General features: G+C 43.3%; 1 protein-coding gene across 1 annotated transcript in view; it reads right to left on the bottom strand.

The window, feature by feature from the left end:
• LOC135515497 (fibroblast growth factor 11-like) overlaps positions 1 to 6038 on the bottom strand; it is a 112193-nt gene extending 106155 nt beyond the window's left edge. Inside the window, exon 1 of the mRNA XM_064939127.1 lies at positions 5763 to 6038. Coding sequence (XP_064795199.1) covers positions 5763 to 5955 — 193 coding nt within the window. The 5' untranslated portion in view covers positions 5956 to 6038. The remainder of the gene's footprint in view (positions 1 to 5762) is intronic.
• Between the last annotated feature and the right edge of the window lie 11085 nt (positions 6039 to 17123).

Below are 17123 nucleotides of genomic sequence, written 5' to 3'. Positions count from 1 at the left end.
TTGAATAGAGAAACGGAGTCATTCTCCTGTTATGTGTCACAGTGTTTACCGCAATGAGTATGGACAAAAGAAAGAAAACCAAAGAACTATCTGAGGAGGCCAGACACAAGATTATAGCCAAGCATGGACAATCTCAAGGCTACAAGTCCATCTCCAGAGACCTTGATGTTCCTGTTTCCACCGTACGTAATGTTATCAAGAAGTTTAAGGCCCCTGCCACTGTCGCCAACCTCCCAGGACGTGGCCGCAAGAGAGAACTTGATGGAAGAGTGCAGCCAAGGATTGTTTGAATTGTGGAGAAATCATCTCGAACAACTGCCACACAGATTCAAGCTGACCTTCAGACACAAGGTACGACAGTTTCAACTCAACCATCCGTCGCCAACTCAATGAAAGGTGGTTATGTGGTAGGAGACACAGAAGGACCCCATTGCTGAGAGAAAGACATAAGAAAGCTGGGCTGCAATTTGACAAAACACACCTGAACTTGCCAAAACCCTTCTGGGGAAATATCCTGTGAACAGATGAGACCAAATTACAGCTTTTTGGTAAAGCACACAATCTCGATGTTTACAGAGAACAAAATGAAGCTTTCAAATAAAATAACAACTTCCCTACAGTCACACATGGAGGAGGTTCAGTGATGTTTTGGGGTTGCTTTGCTGCCTCTGGCACTGGGTTCCTTGAACGTGTGCATGGCATCATGAAATCAGGAGAATACCAAGGTATTTTGGAGTGCAATGTCAGAAAACTGGGTCTCTGTCAAAGCTCCTGGGTCTTCCAACAGGACAATAACCCCAAACAGACTTCAAAAAGCACCGAGGATGAGTTCAAGACAAAACATTAGACTGTTCTGAAGTGGCCAGCAATGAGTCCAGATCTAAATCCCATTTAAAACTTGGAGAAATCTGAAAACAGCAGTTGGGAGAAGGCCCCCTTCTAATCTGGGAGAACTGGAGCAGTTTGCACAAGAGGAGTGGGACAAACTACCAGTACAGAGGTGCAAGAAGCTCATTGATGGTTATTGGAAGCGCTTGAATTCTGACCAAAGACAGTGCTACCAAATATTAAGTCTCGGGTGTCAATTTTGTCAATGCCAATCCTGTTTATTTTCTGATTTAAATGGATATATTAAGTTCTGAATCTAAAACAAAGGTTCTGTAATATTAACAGTGAAATAAAGAATTGTGGAGACCAAATACTTATTTTTAGGGAAAATTGTGAGTTACTTGAACAAAGTGCAAGGGTGCCAATGTAAACTGTACATGACAAGACAGGATCAATCAGTCCCTACAGATTTTTGGACCAAATAATTGGATTTTGTTTTTGTGGTAGCTGCAGTCCAAAATGTTAGATTTTTGCTTCGGGAATCATGACATTCTGCATGACAATTTGTGATGATTTTGTCCAATTTGTCACGTAAAAAGGTTTGTTGACGTGTTGCTTGATTCCACCATTATATGCTGTAAAAGTGTGGTGATTTGTTAACTGTTGTTGCAGTGCAGTTTTTGACTGTGTGTGTGTTGTCCCTATGTTTTCTCCTACTTTGAAGGTCAACTGAAGCTCAGTTGTTGTGCTCCAATCTCTCTGTCCCACTTTGGTACCATGGAACTGTCACCTATCCATGTCGATACTCTCACCGAGCACTAAAAAAAAACAATAGACTTTCCACATAAAACCATAAATCAGTCAGGTAGGACCTTCAGCATTTACACTCATTGATCATTAGTGAGACCAAATGTGATCATCTAAAACCCATTGCTACCGGGCACCATTTCACACACAACATCTGTCCCATTGGCATTAAACAGGAGGTGAGCAGTGAAAAACAATGGAACTGAAGAATGGAAATTTACGGCCATCTTAGACAGGTAGAATCAGACATAATTCTTTTGGATGGCGGTGGTCTGAACTTTCGGGATAGAAATTGCTGTCATTCGCTCACAGCTCATAGCCTTTTATAGATCTGTGACCGTATTTGGAAACAATAGCGTAATGAAATAATTACAAATGTTCAGTGGTATGTAACACTTACATTTTCTGTGGTTTATTGCAGTAGTTGTATTTTTCACACACTACAACACTAATGGGAAAGCAATATCCTTATTGATGGACCCATATCCTTATTGACAAACTTGCTGTGTGTGTGTGTGTGTGTGTGTGTGTGTGTGTGTGTGTGTGTGTGTGTGTGTGTGTGTGTGTGTGTGTGTGTGTGTGTGTGTGTGTGTGTGTGTGTGTGTGTGTGTGTGTGTGTGTGTGTAATACTGTCTACTGTATGTAGTTACGTGCATCAAGCATCATGCATACACAATCCTCGCACAACAGTGAATGCCTGTCATCTCATCCCTAATAGTAGCCACTCCCCTATAATAATTAGAGTTACTGTACGTTATAGATGCACATGATCAGCTTCACAATAGACTGGTTCCTGGGTCTATGTACTGTAGCATAATACACAATGCCCCAGCTCCCCTTTGTCCCTGACTAACTGCCTGGCTCACTGACAACGCTGCCATGGTTACTTTAGCCAGGGAGAGAAGATACACTTTGGAGAGAAAGAGATGGGTTAACCTCAGGCCGATACCGCTCTGTGTGTGTGCAGGGCTGAGAGGCTGCTCTCTAAACTGAGAACGGTGTTGTTGATCAAATCTGTGTGTGTCTGTTATTGATAAATCAGTGTGTTAATGAGTGGTGCTGACGGGGCCTGATGAATCACACTGCAAGAATGAACCGCTCACACGCTGCCTCTATACACACACCCTTCCTTTATACACACCAGCAGCCAGCCAGAGTGTGTGTGTTGTCACCACATCACTTGTCTCTATGCAAACACAGACATCCTCATGCAGGCCCACTGTCATGCAGACACACACACAATAGATGAGCGTGCCCCTAAAATGATGTGTGGTCTAGGTGTTGCTGTATTCTGTTTGGTTAACAGCACTTATGCCCTATACATCATCCCATTCATTCATTTTCTCTCTCTCTCTGTCTCTGTCTCTGTCTCTGTCTGTAATTCCCATGTGGTGATTCCTCCTCCATGTAGTGTTGGTTGCAGTGGAGCAGGCTGACCTTCTTAACAGCTGACTGGGCTGAAGTGGAGGGTGGGCCGGCATTAGTTTGTAGTTTGGGATAGTACCCACCGGGGGGGGGGTCAGTTCCTCATATCACTTGTGAAGTGTTCCAAAAAACTTGTTTTCACATGATATCACAAATCAATTGAAGTTTCACATGCAAAATGCTAGGAGGTGTGTGGCTAATTATTCCCCCTCTAACATTCACCACTCACTTCATTCTCGAACTGACATCTCATGTGGTTTTTCTGTAAGGGATTTCGTTGCCACTCACGCAGGAACACTTGGAGCACTCACACAGTCACAGAGACACACAAACACACTAAAACATATTGACCCATATCACCCACACCACCACACTCACCAACACAGACAAAACAACACACACCAATGGAAAGATCACACACTGACATACTACACGTTTGAACTGTCACCATAGTTGATACAGGAATTAAACATGACACAGCTATCCCCTCTCTCCATTCCCCTCTCCATCCCTCGTTACCGTGCACCACACACACACCTTCTCACACACCCTGAGCAAATGATTGTCTTTCTCTCTCACTCTCAGCAACATTCCCACAATGACAGGGGTCCAGCTATATCTTAAAGTGAATGTCACCATTGTGGAGATCATAAAACAATCAGACTGTGGAGAAAGGGAATGGGTCTCAAACAATGGCAGGCCATTAGGACCTGGCCTTTATATCTGTTTTCACTGTGGCCTCGGTCGGTGTGAGCGTGAGCGTGTTCCGCCATATTTTACACCTGTAATTACAGTGCGGTCGCCGCGACGGCAGATGCTATGTTCAGGGTTAATGTTTCCATGGTGATTATCCTGATGAAATACGGTGGGTTGACATTCATAGAAGGTTCACACAACATTTATAGCAGCGATTCTCAAATGAAATGATTAAAACCAGGGAGAGTGATAACATTTTTAATGAGGTGCTATTAGCAGGGCTTCTTAACATTCTTCATCAAGAATATGGGCAACATTGAATTATTTCATTTGTCATATGATTACTACAACTATTATCAATATGGCATTACAAATGGTTTCCCAGATTGGTTTAATGTGGGTTGAGAACCACTCTGATTTATAGAACGTTCACACCACATTTATAGAAAATTCACACAACAATCCAACCACAATAGAGGTCAAACCTCAAACAGAATCAAACAGTAAGTGAGCATTCAATTCTTAAAATGACATGCCTGAAATCGTACTCGGGAAATATGATATTAAATAGAAGACAGTATACTGAGCGAGAAAAGGCTAATCGATTCTAAAGGTGACATCACAGTCCTATAAATCAATCCAATTCATTGACACTCAGCACACTCCAAACGACCGGTTCCACATGTCAAGAGGACCGAGATGTGTGTCACAGTGTGTGAACATCACACAAAATCAGGATGTGCTCTTTATCTCCAAACATCACCATGTTGTAAATAATATTCATATTATTGCCTCTTTTTTTTGTTATTTTTTTTTTTACATTAAAGGGATACTGCGAGATTTGGCAATTAAGCAGTGTTATAGTCAAAAATGAAGCCATTTTCTAGTTAGCATTGGTTTGCGAATAGACCTCTTATTTACCTTCCTACAGCACGCATAGACATGTCCACGAGTTCATCCCAAATGCTAGAATATCCTTTTAAGAACTGTTTGTCTTAGACTTCATGCTCAACCCAATGTCTCACACTACCTCATAGAAATACTATTAGCCACCATTAAACATCATTTTGGTACATTTACATAGGAGGTCATAAAACGCCACCATATGAAGACCCCAAAGCAGTCTGGGAATATGCCTTCTCACGTCTAGTTTAATTCCGCTAACTAGAAATGTCTTTTGATAGATTTACTGACAGGCTAAATGTGTCTCTGAGTTTATAACACATACACACACACGGTTTATTTTACACAACACCCAATGTAGAAATAGTCCCAAGCCAGTTACCATGGGGGCCCCTTGGTGAACGGCCCCCAGAATCGTAAATGAGACTAGTGACGTTTTCATACGGCGCTAAATCACTACGCCATAAGTCAAGTTCATTCGACTGTCGCGGATGACCGGGACCTGTCTGCTGGTCGGTCCGCCGTGTTGACACAATAATCAGAACCATTACAGAGAGTGAAGGGGTCAGTTTTCTGGTTAATTCTCTGCCATGTATACTTTGACCCTTGAGGTGTGTTGTAACGGGGGAAATGAGGTGTTTAGAAAATGTACTTTTACTGTGTTGTCAGATATGACTGGATATATGTCTGAATGTTTTAGATTCTCTACAGACAGGCTGAGCAGAATCAGTACATACAAGTAGTTATTCCCTCTCGCTTCCATTTAGTTGATAATGCAACAGATGTTCCAGCCATTCCCCTGATGATTCAAGAGAACTTTGACCTGAGTTCAATAAACCTGTGATCAGCTCCATTGACCTCCCCCACACATGACGGGGGCTTATGCTAATGTCCCCGCTCGGTCAATACCCGAATAACACCTCTCCTTCCTACCGGGAGCACAGACTCAACCCATACTCTGCATGTGTGTTCAGTAACAGGGAGGTAAAGGAGCTTTTCTTTTAATTAACCAGATCAAAGAAACAATCCTGAATCTCAGTGGGAAAGAAAGACAAGAAAGAAAGAAAAAAAAACAGAAAAGAGAAAGATATGTGTTGACTCACCCGGTCTTTTTTCTAATTTTCGGCCTCGATTGCCACATAGTCGGACTTTTGAAATGAGTAATAATATCTGTTTCTGGCACAGGGACTTGTTGGCCTTGGGGCACGGCTTCCTCTTGTTGGCCACCTGCCGGTTGGCCTGGGGGTCCTTCACTTCCCGCCGCTGGCGGATCAACGAGCTGGCGAGAGCTGCCATCTTGCTGCCCGCGCCCGCTCTTCACCCGGTTGTGGTCGGGGGGAACCGTGGGCCACCCCCCTGCCCTTTCACCCAGGGCGATGGAGCACCGCCCGGGGTGATTACCCAGAATCCTTTGAGCAAACTTGCCTAGATTGACATATAAATGTCAATATAATGTCAACAATATCTGGATAAATATAGTAGCAGAGTGGGGTCACTAGGGGATTCTCGCTGGAGGATGAAGGGAGAAGGACACCACAGCAGGGAGAGAGGGGGATGGAGAGATGGAGGGGTGGAGTCCTTGTCAAAGGCCCACCCAAAGTTATCAGGTGTTGGCTGATTGAGGTTTGGTTAGATGCAGTGCATTGTTGCTGTCACTGGTGGTTTACCTGTTGTTGTCTTTTAGATATGGCTGTTGCCTGTCCTTGCTGTTACCGTTGTTGTTGTTCAGGTGTTGCCCTGGTATGTCACTGTCCCTCCGTCAACATGGCAACAGGACAATAGAAAACTACTGTTGTCATTTTCCTGTACACAGAAAACAGTGGGTGAGAAGAACCACTATGCCAGTGTCCCTCTCTGCATGTGTCCCAATGCGGGTGCTCTGTCGTGGGCCCCAGGCCCTCCCCACGGCCCCCTCCTCTCCCTTGAGCTCCAGCTAACTTTGATACAGCTCCGTCAGGATAGGAAAGAATTTGCCTGACGACCGGATCATATCAAAACAGATCAGTCTCAAAGTCCTCATAGGCTCCAGTCCTGCGTCTCACACACACTCTTCAATTCAGTCAGGAGGAGGACAAAAGAGGGATCGTTGAAAAAACAACAAACTAACAATGTATAAACGACATGACCTGGCAGACGTCCACAATGCAGCTCCTCCTTTCTTCACCTGATCTTTAACATCCCGCCATCAAAACAAGAGAATGACAAGAGAAAAGGAAGAATTCAAAATGGGACAGTCCGACCTGAGATATCGGCTCCGAAAAAAAGGGGCTTGAGGATGAAGAGGCGGACGGACGGACAGATGGACTGACAGAGAGCTGGATCTTCCCTTCCTTTCAAGCTCTCCTGGCATAACCCCTTTTATCACCTACCCCCCCCCCCAAGAGTGACAGAGAGAGAGAGGAAGAGGGAGAGAGAAAGAAACATTTGTAAATACCAGCAGTTCCCACAGACAGAGGTGACATTCATGAATGAGGGAGCGAGAGAGATGAAGAACGAGAGCAGAGAGAGAGGGGGAACACATTCAGTATGCCTGCTGCCTATCCTCCCCTCAGATCTCCAACTCTGCAAGGCGCGCTAACTACAGAACCACTACAGCCGAGTGCCCTTCACATAGACACTGATGAGTTGAGGGGGAGAGAGGGATGGATGAAGGGATGGAGGTGACAGGTAGCTGTAGTCTCTTACGGTGCTGTGGCAGTGGCTGTGGCTCATCGGCTGGGGGCTGGTAGGTAGGTGACGGTCCGTTCAAGCTTAAGAGTCGTCTGTCCTCTGTACTGGCTAGTCCTCTCTCTTACCCTCACTGCTGCTTCAAAACGCACCGGAGCCTGCCTTCACCACTCCCCCTGTGTGTGTGTGCATGTGTGAGAGAGTGAGAGTGCGTGCATGTGTCTCTCAATCTCCCAAGCAAGACACTTCTCAGTTTCTGTGTGTGTGCGTGCAAGAGACAGGGTGTGTGTGTGTGACTCCCTCTCTCCCTCTTTCTTTCTCGTCCTCTGCTCACAGTGCATTACAGAGCCAGCAGCAGCAACATGCTTTACACGCTCTCTCGCTCAATCACACGCTCTCTATTTCCCTAAGCCCTCCCCTTTGCTCTCCTTCTCCCTCCTCTTTGATTCGAAATCCCTCCTCACTCCTTGTATCTCTCCCATCCTCTCCTCCCCTCTCTCCCCCTTTCCTATTTTCTCTCTCTACCGCCCCCCCCCCCCCCCCTCTGTGATGTTGGTGTAAAGAGACAAACAGAGAGTGTATGTCAGTGGCTGTAGTCCCTCTCCACACTGCTCTATATGACAAGGACATGGACAGTCAGACAGACAGACAGACAGACAGACAGACAGACAGACAGACAGACAGACAGACACACTGAGTCAGGCAGGGCAGCGTCATCGGTACAACGTCACTTATCGAACGTATGAAGGCACCCGCGCCAACTTATTTGCTCTTTTCCACCTGGGTCCGCATGGCAAATGGTCCAAGACAATGCTCAAGGACCAGTTAGTCCTTCCCCAATTAAGAGGACAACATGCCTCTATAGAAATGTGTGTTAGAATAATGCTATTGTAGCCATGTTTGGTATTCGTCTGAAACTTGTCCTCTGTGGAGAATTGTTTTCTGCCATCTGTATTGATGTATGATCTCTGTGGTAACTTGTATCTGGACAGGGTGAACTTGAAAGTACTGCATGCAAAGGGATTGTATTCTGCATTGGCCTCATCCCCCACACTAGGCTTTGGATGCTGTGACATGCTGTGGAGATTGGGCCAGATTGATCAAGCTACCGTAGTTTGGTGGGTCTGATTGGTCAATGGTGAATGGTTATGGTTTGAACAGTTAGACCTTCAAAAGGTATTGTGTTCGATCTCTTGCCCTACGGAAACGGTTGTATGTAAACGCTCTTCTCTAGACTGCTTGGCCTTTGGCCTGAGTAGGCATGTTTTGTTCACGCTTAGATCTTTAGGCCTAGAATAAGGCCTGTTTTAATGCCAGTGATGCTTTGCAACTTGTGATTTTGCCTTATATTATGGAACTTGTACACGCTACTATGTTAATTAAATACTTGCTTTGTTCTTCGCTTCTCATTGCCATTTCTTGATCTTAGTCAGCTAATCTCAACATATTGCATATTGCATATTGTTTAAGTATTATCAATGTGCATTATTAAACAATATGCACTACATGGCCAAAAGTATGTGGACACCCCTTCAAATGTTTTGATTTTGTTATTTCAGCCACACCAGTTTCTGACAGGTGTATAACATCAAGCGCACAGCAATGCAATCTCCATAGACAAACATTGGCAGTCGAATGGCCTTACTGAAGAGCTCAGTGACTTTCAATGCGGCACCATCATAGGATGCCAACTTTCCAACAAGTCAGTTCTTCAAATTTCTGCCCTGCTAGAGTTGCCCCGGTCAACTGTAAGTGCTGTTATTGTGAAGTGGAAACGTTTAGGAGCAACAACAGCTCAGCCTCGATGTGGTGGTGTTTCACAAGCTCACAGAACGGCACCGCCGAGTGCTGAAGCGTGTAACAATCGTCTGTCCTCGGTTGCAACATTCACTACCGAGTTCCAAATTGTCTCTGGAAGCAACGTCAGCAAAATAACTGTTCATCGGGAGCTTCATGAATTGGGTTTCCATGGCTGAGTAGCCGCACACAAGCCTAAGATCACCATGCAGAATGCCAAGCGTTGGCTGGAGTGGTTTAAAGCTCACCGCCATAGGACTCTGCAGCAGTGGAAACGCGTTCTCTGGAGTGATGAATAACGCTAAACCATCTGGCAATCTGACTGATTAACCTGTGTTTGGCGGATGCCAGAACAACCCTACCTGCCCCAAAGCACAGTTCCAACTGTAAAGATTGGTGGAGGAGGAATAATCGTCTGGGGATGTTTTTCATGTTTCGGCTAGGACCCTTAGTTCCAGTGAAGGAAAATCTTAACTCTACAGCATACAATGACATTCTAGAGGGTTTTGTGCTTCCAACTTTGTGGCAACAGAATGGAGAAGGCCTTTTCCTGTTTCAGCATGACAATGCCTGTGCAGGTCCATACAGAAATGGTTTGACGAGATCTGTGTGGAAGAACTTGACTGAACTGCACAGAGCCCTGAACTCAACCCCATCAAAAACCTTTGGGATGAATTGGAACGCCGACTGCGAGCCAGGCCTAATCGCCCAACATCAGTGCCCGACCTCACAGATGCTCCTGTGGCTGAATGGAAGCAAGTCCCTGCAGCAATGTTCCAAAATCGTGTGGAAAGCCTTCCCAGAAGAGTGGAGGCTGTTATAGCAGCAAAGGGGGGGACCAACTCCATATTAATGCCCATAATTTTGGAATTAGATGTTCGACGAGCAGGTGCCCACCCTTCTAGGTGGGTATGCCTGGCTGCCAAGTGGGTTGGTCTATGCCCTCCATGGCCCACACAAGGCTGCACCCCTGCCCAGTCATGTGAAATCCATAGATTAGGGCCTAATGAATTCATTTAAATTGACTGATTTCCTTCTATAAACTGTAACTCAGTAAAATCTTCAAAATTGTTGCATGTTGCATTTCATATTTTTCTTCGGTATAGTAATAGCAGTTTAACAGTGCTTATATTATATGGATATAATATAAGCCCTGGATTGGATTCTCGCCTGCTGGGTTTTCTCTCCTTGTAAGATTCTCCCTCTCCTGGGAACTTACACACACATGCGCATGCACACACACGTATTCCAGTTTTCTCTGCATATCTCTACTGCACCTCTCTCTCTCTCTCTCTCCCATCCTCTTACCCTCTTATTCTCTCTCTCTCACCCTCTTATTATCCCCTTCTCTCTCCTTTTGGCTCTGGAGTTAGGTTAGCTCTCCTCACACCACAGAACTCCAGCGGATCAGAAGAACCCCGTTTCTCACAGCTCCACATTGAGGGGAGGTAGACACTTAAAACTGGAAAGAGCCACAGACACAGGAGATTTGTGATGAAGACATCACTCAGTCCAAACAAGCCAAGACCTGCTACAGAGTGCCAGGAGGAAGAGAGAAGAGGAGGAAGGGAGGCCAAGGATAGATAACACTACAAAGGAGATAAAGGGTTTGTGAGAGAGTAAGAGAGAGAGAGAGAGAGAGAGAGAGAGAGAGAGAGAGAGAGAGAGAGAGAAAGACATAATGAGAGAAGGGAGAGAGAAAAAGAGGAGGGAGAGATGAGAATATAAGGAGTTAATGAGTCCATGTGTTTTGGTGTGTGTCGGTTTCAGCACTGTCAAATCCCTGAGCTTGACACAACCAGGTAACGCTGACCAGAGATCACACATCAGATGATCTCCTCTCCTCTCCAGTGTCTCCAGTGTTTTAAATGAACACTTTGCTCAGTGTAAAGCTCTATTTGCATATTTCCCAGTGTGCCTTGCCTTTTTTTGAGTGAATCGTAGAGAGTTACTACCCATGACTGTATTTGTTAGTGATATGGTTGTTGGATTCATTTTCAGTCATGTGGCTTTCACCAAGTGAGATTCTAAGCAAATATGTTATCATTAAAATGTTATTATTTAAAAAAAAACTATACATATTTCATATGGCCTTATTTTTTAAGGCCTAGTTTTACCCTAATATAGTGGCCTGACACTCAGGCCTGCAAAGTCACATCATTCTGGCTTGCAAGGGATGTGTATTCCTATTGGAATCCAGCCAGAGTGGGGATATCCAACATTTGAATTTTCTTTTTATCAACGGCAAACCCCCACAATCCAGTGTTAACTCTGTTACTGTTAGCCCAAATGGGAAGTTTCAATTTATGGATTAAATTGAAGCCTTGGTGGGGAGGAAACTCCATCTGTAGCTCATTTATGAGCTGAATTGCACAGGTGCTAGAGTGAAAATTGTGGTTGAAGCCTTAGCTGGGGAATTGTTGCATTTCCATTTTCATCCGTTTTCATTGCACTTGCGTTCAGCAACATCTATGAATCACATTATTATTATGAATAGTATTGACGTCAAACGGGAGAACCAAGGACACGGCGGTTCCCAATGTTGTGAGATTCTCACAAGTTTTTACAGAACAACTGGTTCTGAGAGATAAGGATCAGGACGTGCAATTGTAACAGTAAGCAACTAAGACAACATGGATGACTGCAGTGTAGCTGTTATTATGATTATGAACGTCTATTCTTATTTTAAATTGATATAATTCTGTACCTGTCTATTAATGTTATTTATTATGCCACCAGATGTGTACCAAACTCACTAAAAGTGACAGTAATAAAGCCTCTCTTGAAAAAGTCAAACCGTGACCCAGAAAATCTAAAATATTAATCGGCCTATATCGAATCTCCCATTCCTCTCAAAAAGTTTAGAAAAAGCAACTCACTGCCTTCCTGAAGACAAATAATATATATGGAATTCTGTAGTCTTCTAGATTACATTTATTTATTTCCAAATCTACACAAATACCCCATAATGACAAAGCGAAAACATTTTGCAAACATTTTGAGAAATGTTTGCAATTTATTAAAAATAAAAAACTGAAATACCTTATTTACTCAAAATTGAGCTCAGGTGTTTCCATTGATCATCCTTGAGATGTTTCTACAACTTGATTGGAGTCCACCTGTGATAAAATCAATTGAATGGACATGATTTGGAAAGGCACACACTTGTTTATACAGTATATGGTCCCACATTTGACAGTGCATTTCAGAGCAAAAACCAAGTCATGAAGTCGAAGGAATTGAGCTCAGAGAAAGGATTGCGTCGCGGCACAGATCTGGGGAAGGGTATTATAAATGTCTGCAGCAATTTTTATTTTTTTATTTAGGGGGTAGATAAGCTTTAATATTGCAGATACATTGTAGCTTCCATGAATCTAATTGTCTGCATCATTTCCAATCCCCCATATATTTTGTAAATATATATACAAACACACACACACACACACACACACACACACACACACACACACACACACACACACACACACACTGTACATACATACATACATACATACACACACATATATAAATATACATACATAAATACAGCAGCAACCCGTCATTTAAGACAGGTGGCTCACCCGCAATAACATCTGCTAAACATGTGTATGTGACCAATAAAATGGTATTTGATTTGATTAGTAAGATGTTAGTAGCCCATGTGGCTCACCTGAATAATTTGGTCTATTTACCCCTCTTAATTTCACCTACTGTTCTGACTTGGTGGTGCAAAGTAGCCTATATCCTGTTTTAGAGAAATGTAATCATCAAATTTTGCAAAAGCTTTCATTGTCTGCTCATATGCCCCCTTTATTTATCCTACGGTTCGCACTTGGTGTACTGGGAGAACACTGTAAGAATGGCCCATGATCTGAATTCTGTCACTGTACATTTCAAATGTGCTAAGCAAATAGTTACAGTTGAAGTCGGAGGTTCTCAATCTGGGACAGCTGTCTATCGTTGTCTCTGATTGGGAATCATACTTAGCTAGCCTGTTTTGCCACCTTAGTTTTTGTACAGCTCTGTGTAGCCTACCGAACGTTACGTTCGTTTTCCTTTTGTTGTTTTTTAGGTGTTCATTTTTAATAAAGACAAAATGTACGCCTACCACGCTGCACCTTGGTCCGATCATTTCGACAAGCGTGACAGGTGGTAAGATGTTGGGACTGCTGTTGGGACAGCATTATGTAGGCCCTAACAGTTTCTGGGCACTGTTTGAAACTGTTATAGTGCAATTAATGTGTTGTTTAGTGGTGTGTAGTGGCTTTGCTGGCATGTATCCCACTTTTTCTTCTTTTCCCCCACCAAGATGTCATGCTGAAATTGCCACTTCATACATACACACGTATATACACGAAAACTATTTTTTCCTTTATTATTTTCCATTAACCCTACCACCCCTCCCCTAATTGGAGTAAACTAATGAACAGCAATTCTTAGGCTTCTACTTCCAGCTAAAACATACTATACACATTTTACCGACACAATCTATTTTACAATAGTTATATTTGGTTTGGTATTAGTCCTGGCCTTCCTCTATTTCTGATGTCCATCCAGTTTGATTTGTATTTGCCATGTATTTTTAGCTGTGCTGTTTCACAAAAGTTCTGAACCTATGTACATTTTATGGACAATCTTGTTGCTATTAGTCCCACCCTTCAGCTCCATTCAACCCCTGCCATCTATATCTTAATGCCATCCATCTTGGATTTCTGTTTGCCATATATTTTTTTGACTGTGCTGTGATGTTTTGTGCTGCTTCACAAAAGTTCTGAACCTTTCTATTCTCATTAAAGATAAAAAGTAATATATTATTGTTGATCGATTGACTATGACTTTTCAAATCACCCAGTCGTGCTATCTGCAGAGTTAGCTCCAGGTAAGTGTTGCAATTCTTCTGCCAATCCTGGACCTGTGAACAAAAACAAGATACATATATACAGTACCAAAATAAATGATTTAATTACTCTTAGCACCAAAATCTGCAGAGCTGGGAAGGTTGTGTCCCCCAAATACAGTTTGGGGGTCGGAAGTTTACATACACCTTAGCCAAATACATTTAAACTCAGTTTTTCACAATTCCTGACATTTAATCCTAGTGAAAATTCCCTGTCGTAGGTCAGTTAGGATCACCACTTTATTTTAAGAATGTGAAATGTCAGAATAATAGTAGAGAGAATCATTTATTTCAGCTTCTATTTCGTTCATCACATTCCCAGTGGGTCAGAAGATTACATACACTCAATTAGTATTTGGTAGCATTGCCTTTAAATTGTTTAACTTGGGTCAAATGTTTTGGGTAGCCTTCCACAAGCTTCCCACAATAAGTTGGTTGAATTTTGGCCCCATTCCTCCTGACAGAGCTGGTGTAACTGAGTCAGGTTTGCAGGCATCCTTGCTCGCACACAATTTTTCAGTTCTGCCCACAAATTTTCTATAGGCTTGAGGTCAGGCCACTCCAATAACTTGACGTTGTTGTCTTTAAGCCATTTTGCCACAATTTTGGAAGTATGCTTGGGGTCATTGTCCATTTGGAAGACCCTTTTGCGATCAAGCTTTAACTTCCTGACTTGCAACCTTCCGGTTACTAGTCCAACACACTAACCACTAGGCTACCCTGCCGCCCCTTTTTTAAATGTAATTTAATTGAAAAATGTTTTTGTTATCAAATTCATATATTGAGTTTAACCACTATTTGTTGTATTATTTGTTCTGTCTTTTTTGGATTAAACTGAAATTGCAACCAACCCATGGCTTGTTTTAAAAATAGCAATATTTTGGAGATGATTTAATTTTCAAGTAACTGAAAGTGAGAGGCTGTAATCTGAATAAAGGGATAAAGGCCATTCTTGAACATGGGGTGAGACATTCTTACTAATTTGCTTGAGAACTGGTTTGGAAAGAAAGAAAGAGAGAATTAGAGAGAGCATACTTAAATTCACACAGGACACCGGATAAGACAGGAGAAGTACTCCAGATATAACAGACTGACCCTAGCCCCCCAACACATAAACTACTGCAGCATAAATACTGGAGGCTGAGACAGGAGGGGTCAGGAGACACTGTGGCCCCATCCGATGATACTCCCGGACAGGTCCAAACAGGCAGGATATAACCCCACCCACTTTGCCAAAGCACAGCCCCCACACCACTAGAGGGATATCTTCAACCACCAACTTACCATCCTGAGACAAGGCCGAGTATAGCCCACATAGATCTCTGGCACAACCCAACGGGGGGCGCCAACCCAGACAGGTAGATCACGTCATTGACTCAACCCACTCAAGTGACGCACCCCTCCTAGGGACAGCATGGAAGAGCACCAGTAAGCCAGTGACTCAGCCCCTGTAATAGGGTTAGAGGCAGAGAATCCCAGTGGAGAGAGGGGAACTGGTCAGGCAGAGACAGCAAGGGCGGTTCGTTGCTCCAGAGCCTTTCCATTCACCTTCACACTCCTGGGCCAGACTACACTCAATCATATGACCTACTGAAGAGATGACTCTTCAGTAAAGACTTAAAGGTTGAGACCGAGTTTGCGTCTCTCACATGGGTAGGCAGACCATTCCATAAAAATTGAGCTCTATAGGAGAAAGCCCTGCCTCCAGCTGTTTGCGTAGAAATTCTAGGGATAATTAGGAGGCCTGCGTCTTGTGACCGTAGCGTACGTGTAGGTATGTACGGCAGGACCAAATCGCAAAGATAGGTAGGAGCAAGCCATTGTAATGCTTTGTAGGTTAGCAGTAAAACCTTGAAATCAGCCCTTGCCTTAACAGGAAGCCAGTGTAGGGAGGCTAGCACTGGAGTAATATGATCAAATTGTTTGGTTCAGTTAGGATTCTAGCAGCTGTATTTAGCACTAACTGAAGTTTATTTAGTGTTTTATCCGGATAGCTGGAAAATAGAGCATTGCAGTAGTCTAACCTAGAAGTAACAAAAGCATGGATTCATTTTTCTGCATCATATCCGACAGATAAGATCGAAACCAGGCCAGAACTTGTCCGTGTAGACCAATTTGGGTTTCCAATCTCTCCAAAAGAATGTGGTGATCGATGGTATCAAAAGCAGCACCAAGATCTAGGAGCACGAGGACAGATGCAGAGCCTCGGTCTGACGCCATTATAAGGTAATTTACCACCTTCACAAGTGCAGTCTCTGTGCTATGATGGGGTCTAAAACCAGACTGAAGCATTTCATATACATTGTTGGTCTTCAGGAAGGCAATGACAGCCTTTTCTAACATTTTTGAGAGGAGTGGAAGATTCAATATAGGCCGATAGTTTTTTATATTTTCTGGGTCAAGGTTTGGCTTTTTCAAGTGAGGCTTTATTACTGCCACTTTTAGTGAGTTTGGTACACAACCGGTGGATAGAGACCTGTTTATTATGTTCAACATAGGAGGGCCAAGCACAGGAAGCAGCTCTTTCAGTAGTTTAGTTGGAATAGGGTCCAGTAGGCAGCTTGAAGGTTTAGAGGAATGATTATTTTCGTCATTGTGTCAAGAGATATAGTACTAAAACACTTGAGTGTCTCTCTTGATCCTAGGTCCTGACAGAGTTGTGCAGACTCAGGACAACTGAGCATTGGAGGAATACGCAGATTTAAAGAGGAGTCCGTAATTTGCTTTCTAATGATCATGATCTGTTCCTCAAAGAAGTTCATGAATTTATTACTGCTGAAGTGAAAGCCATCCTCTCTTGGGGAATGCTTCTTTTTAGTTAGCTTTGCGAAAGTATAAAAAATAAATTTCGGATTGTTCTTATTTTCCTCAATTAAGTTGGAAATGGGATGATCATGTAGCAGTGAGGGCTCTTCGATACTGCACGGTACTGTCTTTCCAAGCTAGTCGGAAGACTTCCAGTTTGGTGTGGCACCATTTCCGTTCCAATTTTTTGGAAGCTTGCTTCAGATCTCGGGTAATTTCTGTATACCAGGGAGCTAGATTCTTATGACACATGTTTTTAGGTGTGTGAATGCACCTAGGGTATTGCACAAGGTTAAAC

This window comes from Oncorhynchus masou, chromosome 27 (assembly GCF_036934945.1).
Source record: "Oncorhynchus masou masou isolate Uvic2021 chromosome 27, UVic_Omas_1.1, whole genome shotgun sequence".
NCBI lineage: Eukaryota > Metazoa > Chordata > Actinopteri > Salmoniformes > Salmonidae > Oncorhynchus > Oncorhynchus masou.
This window is presented reverse-complemented; position numbering and strand designations above follow the sequence as displayed.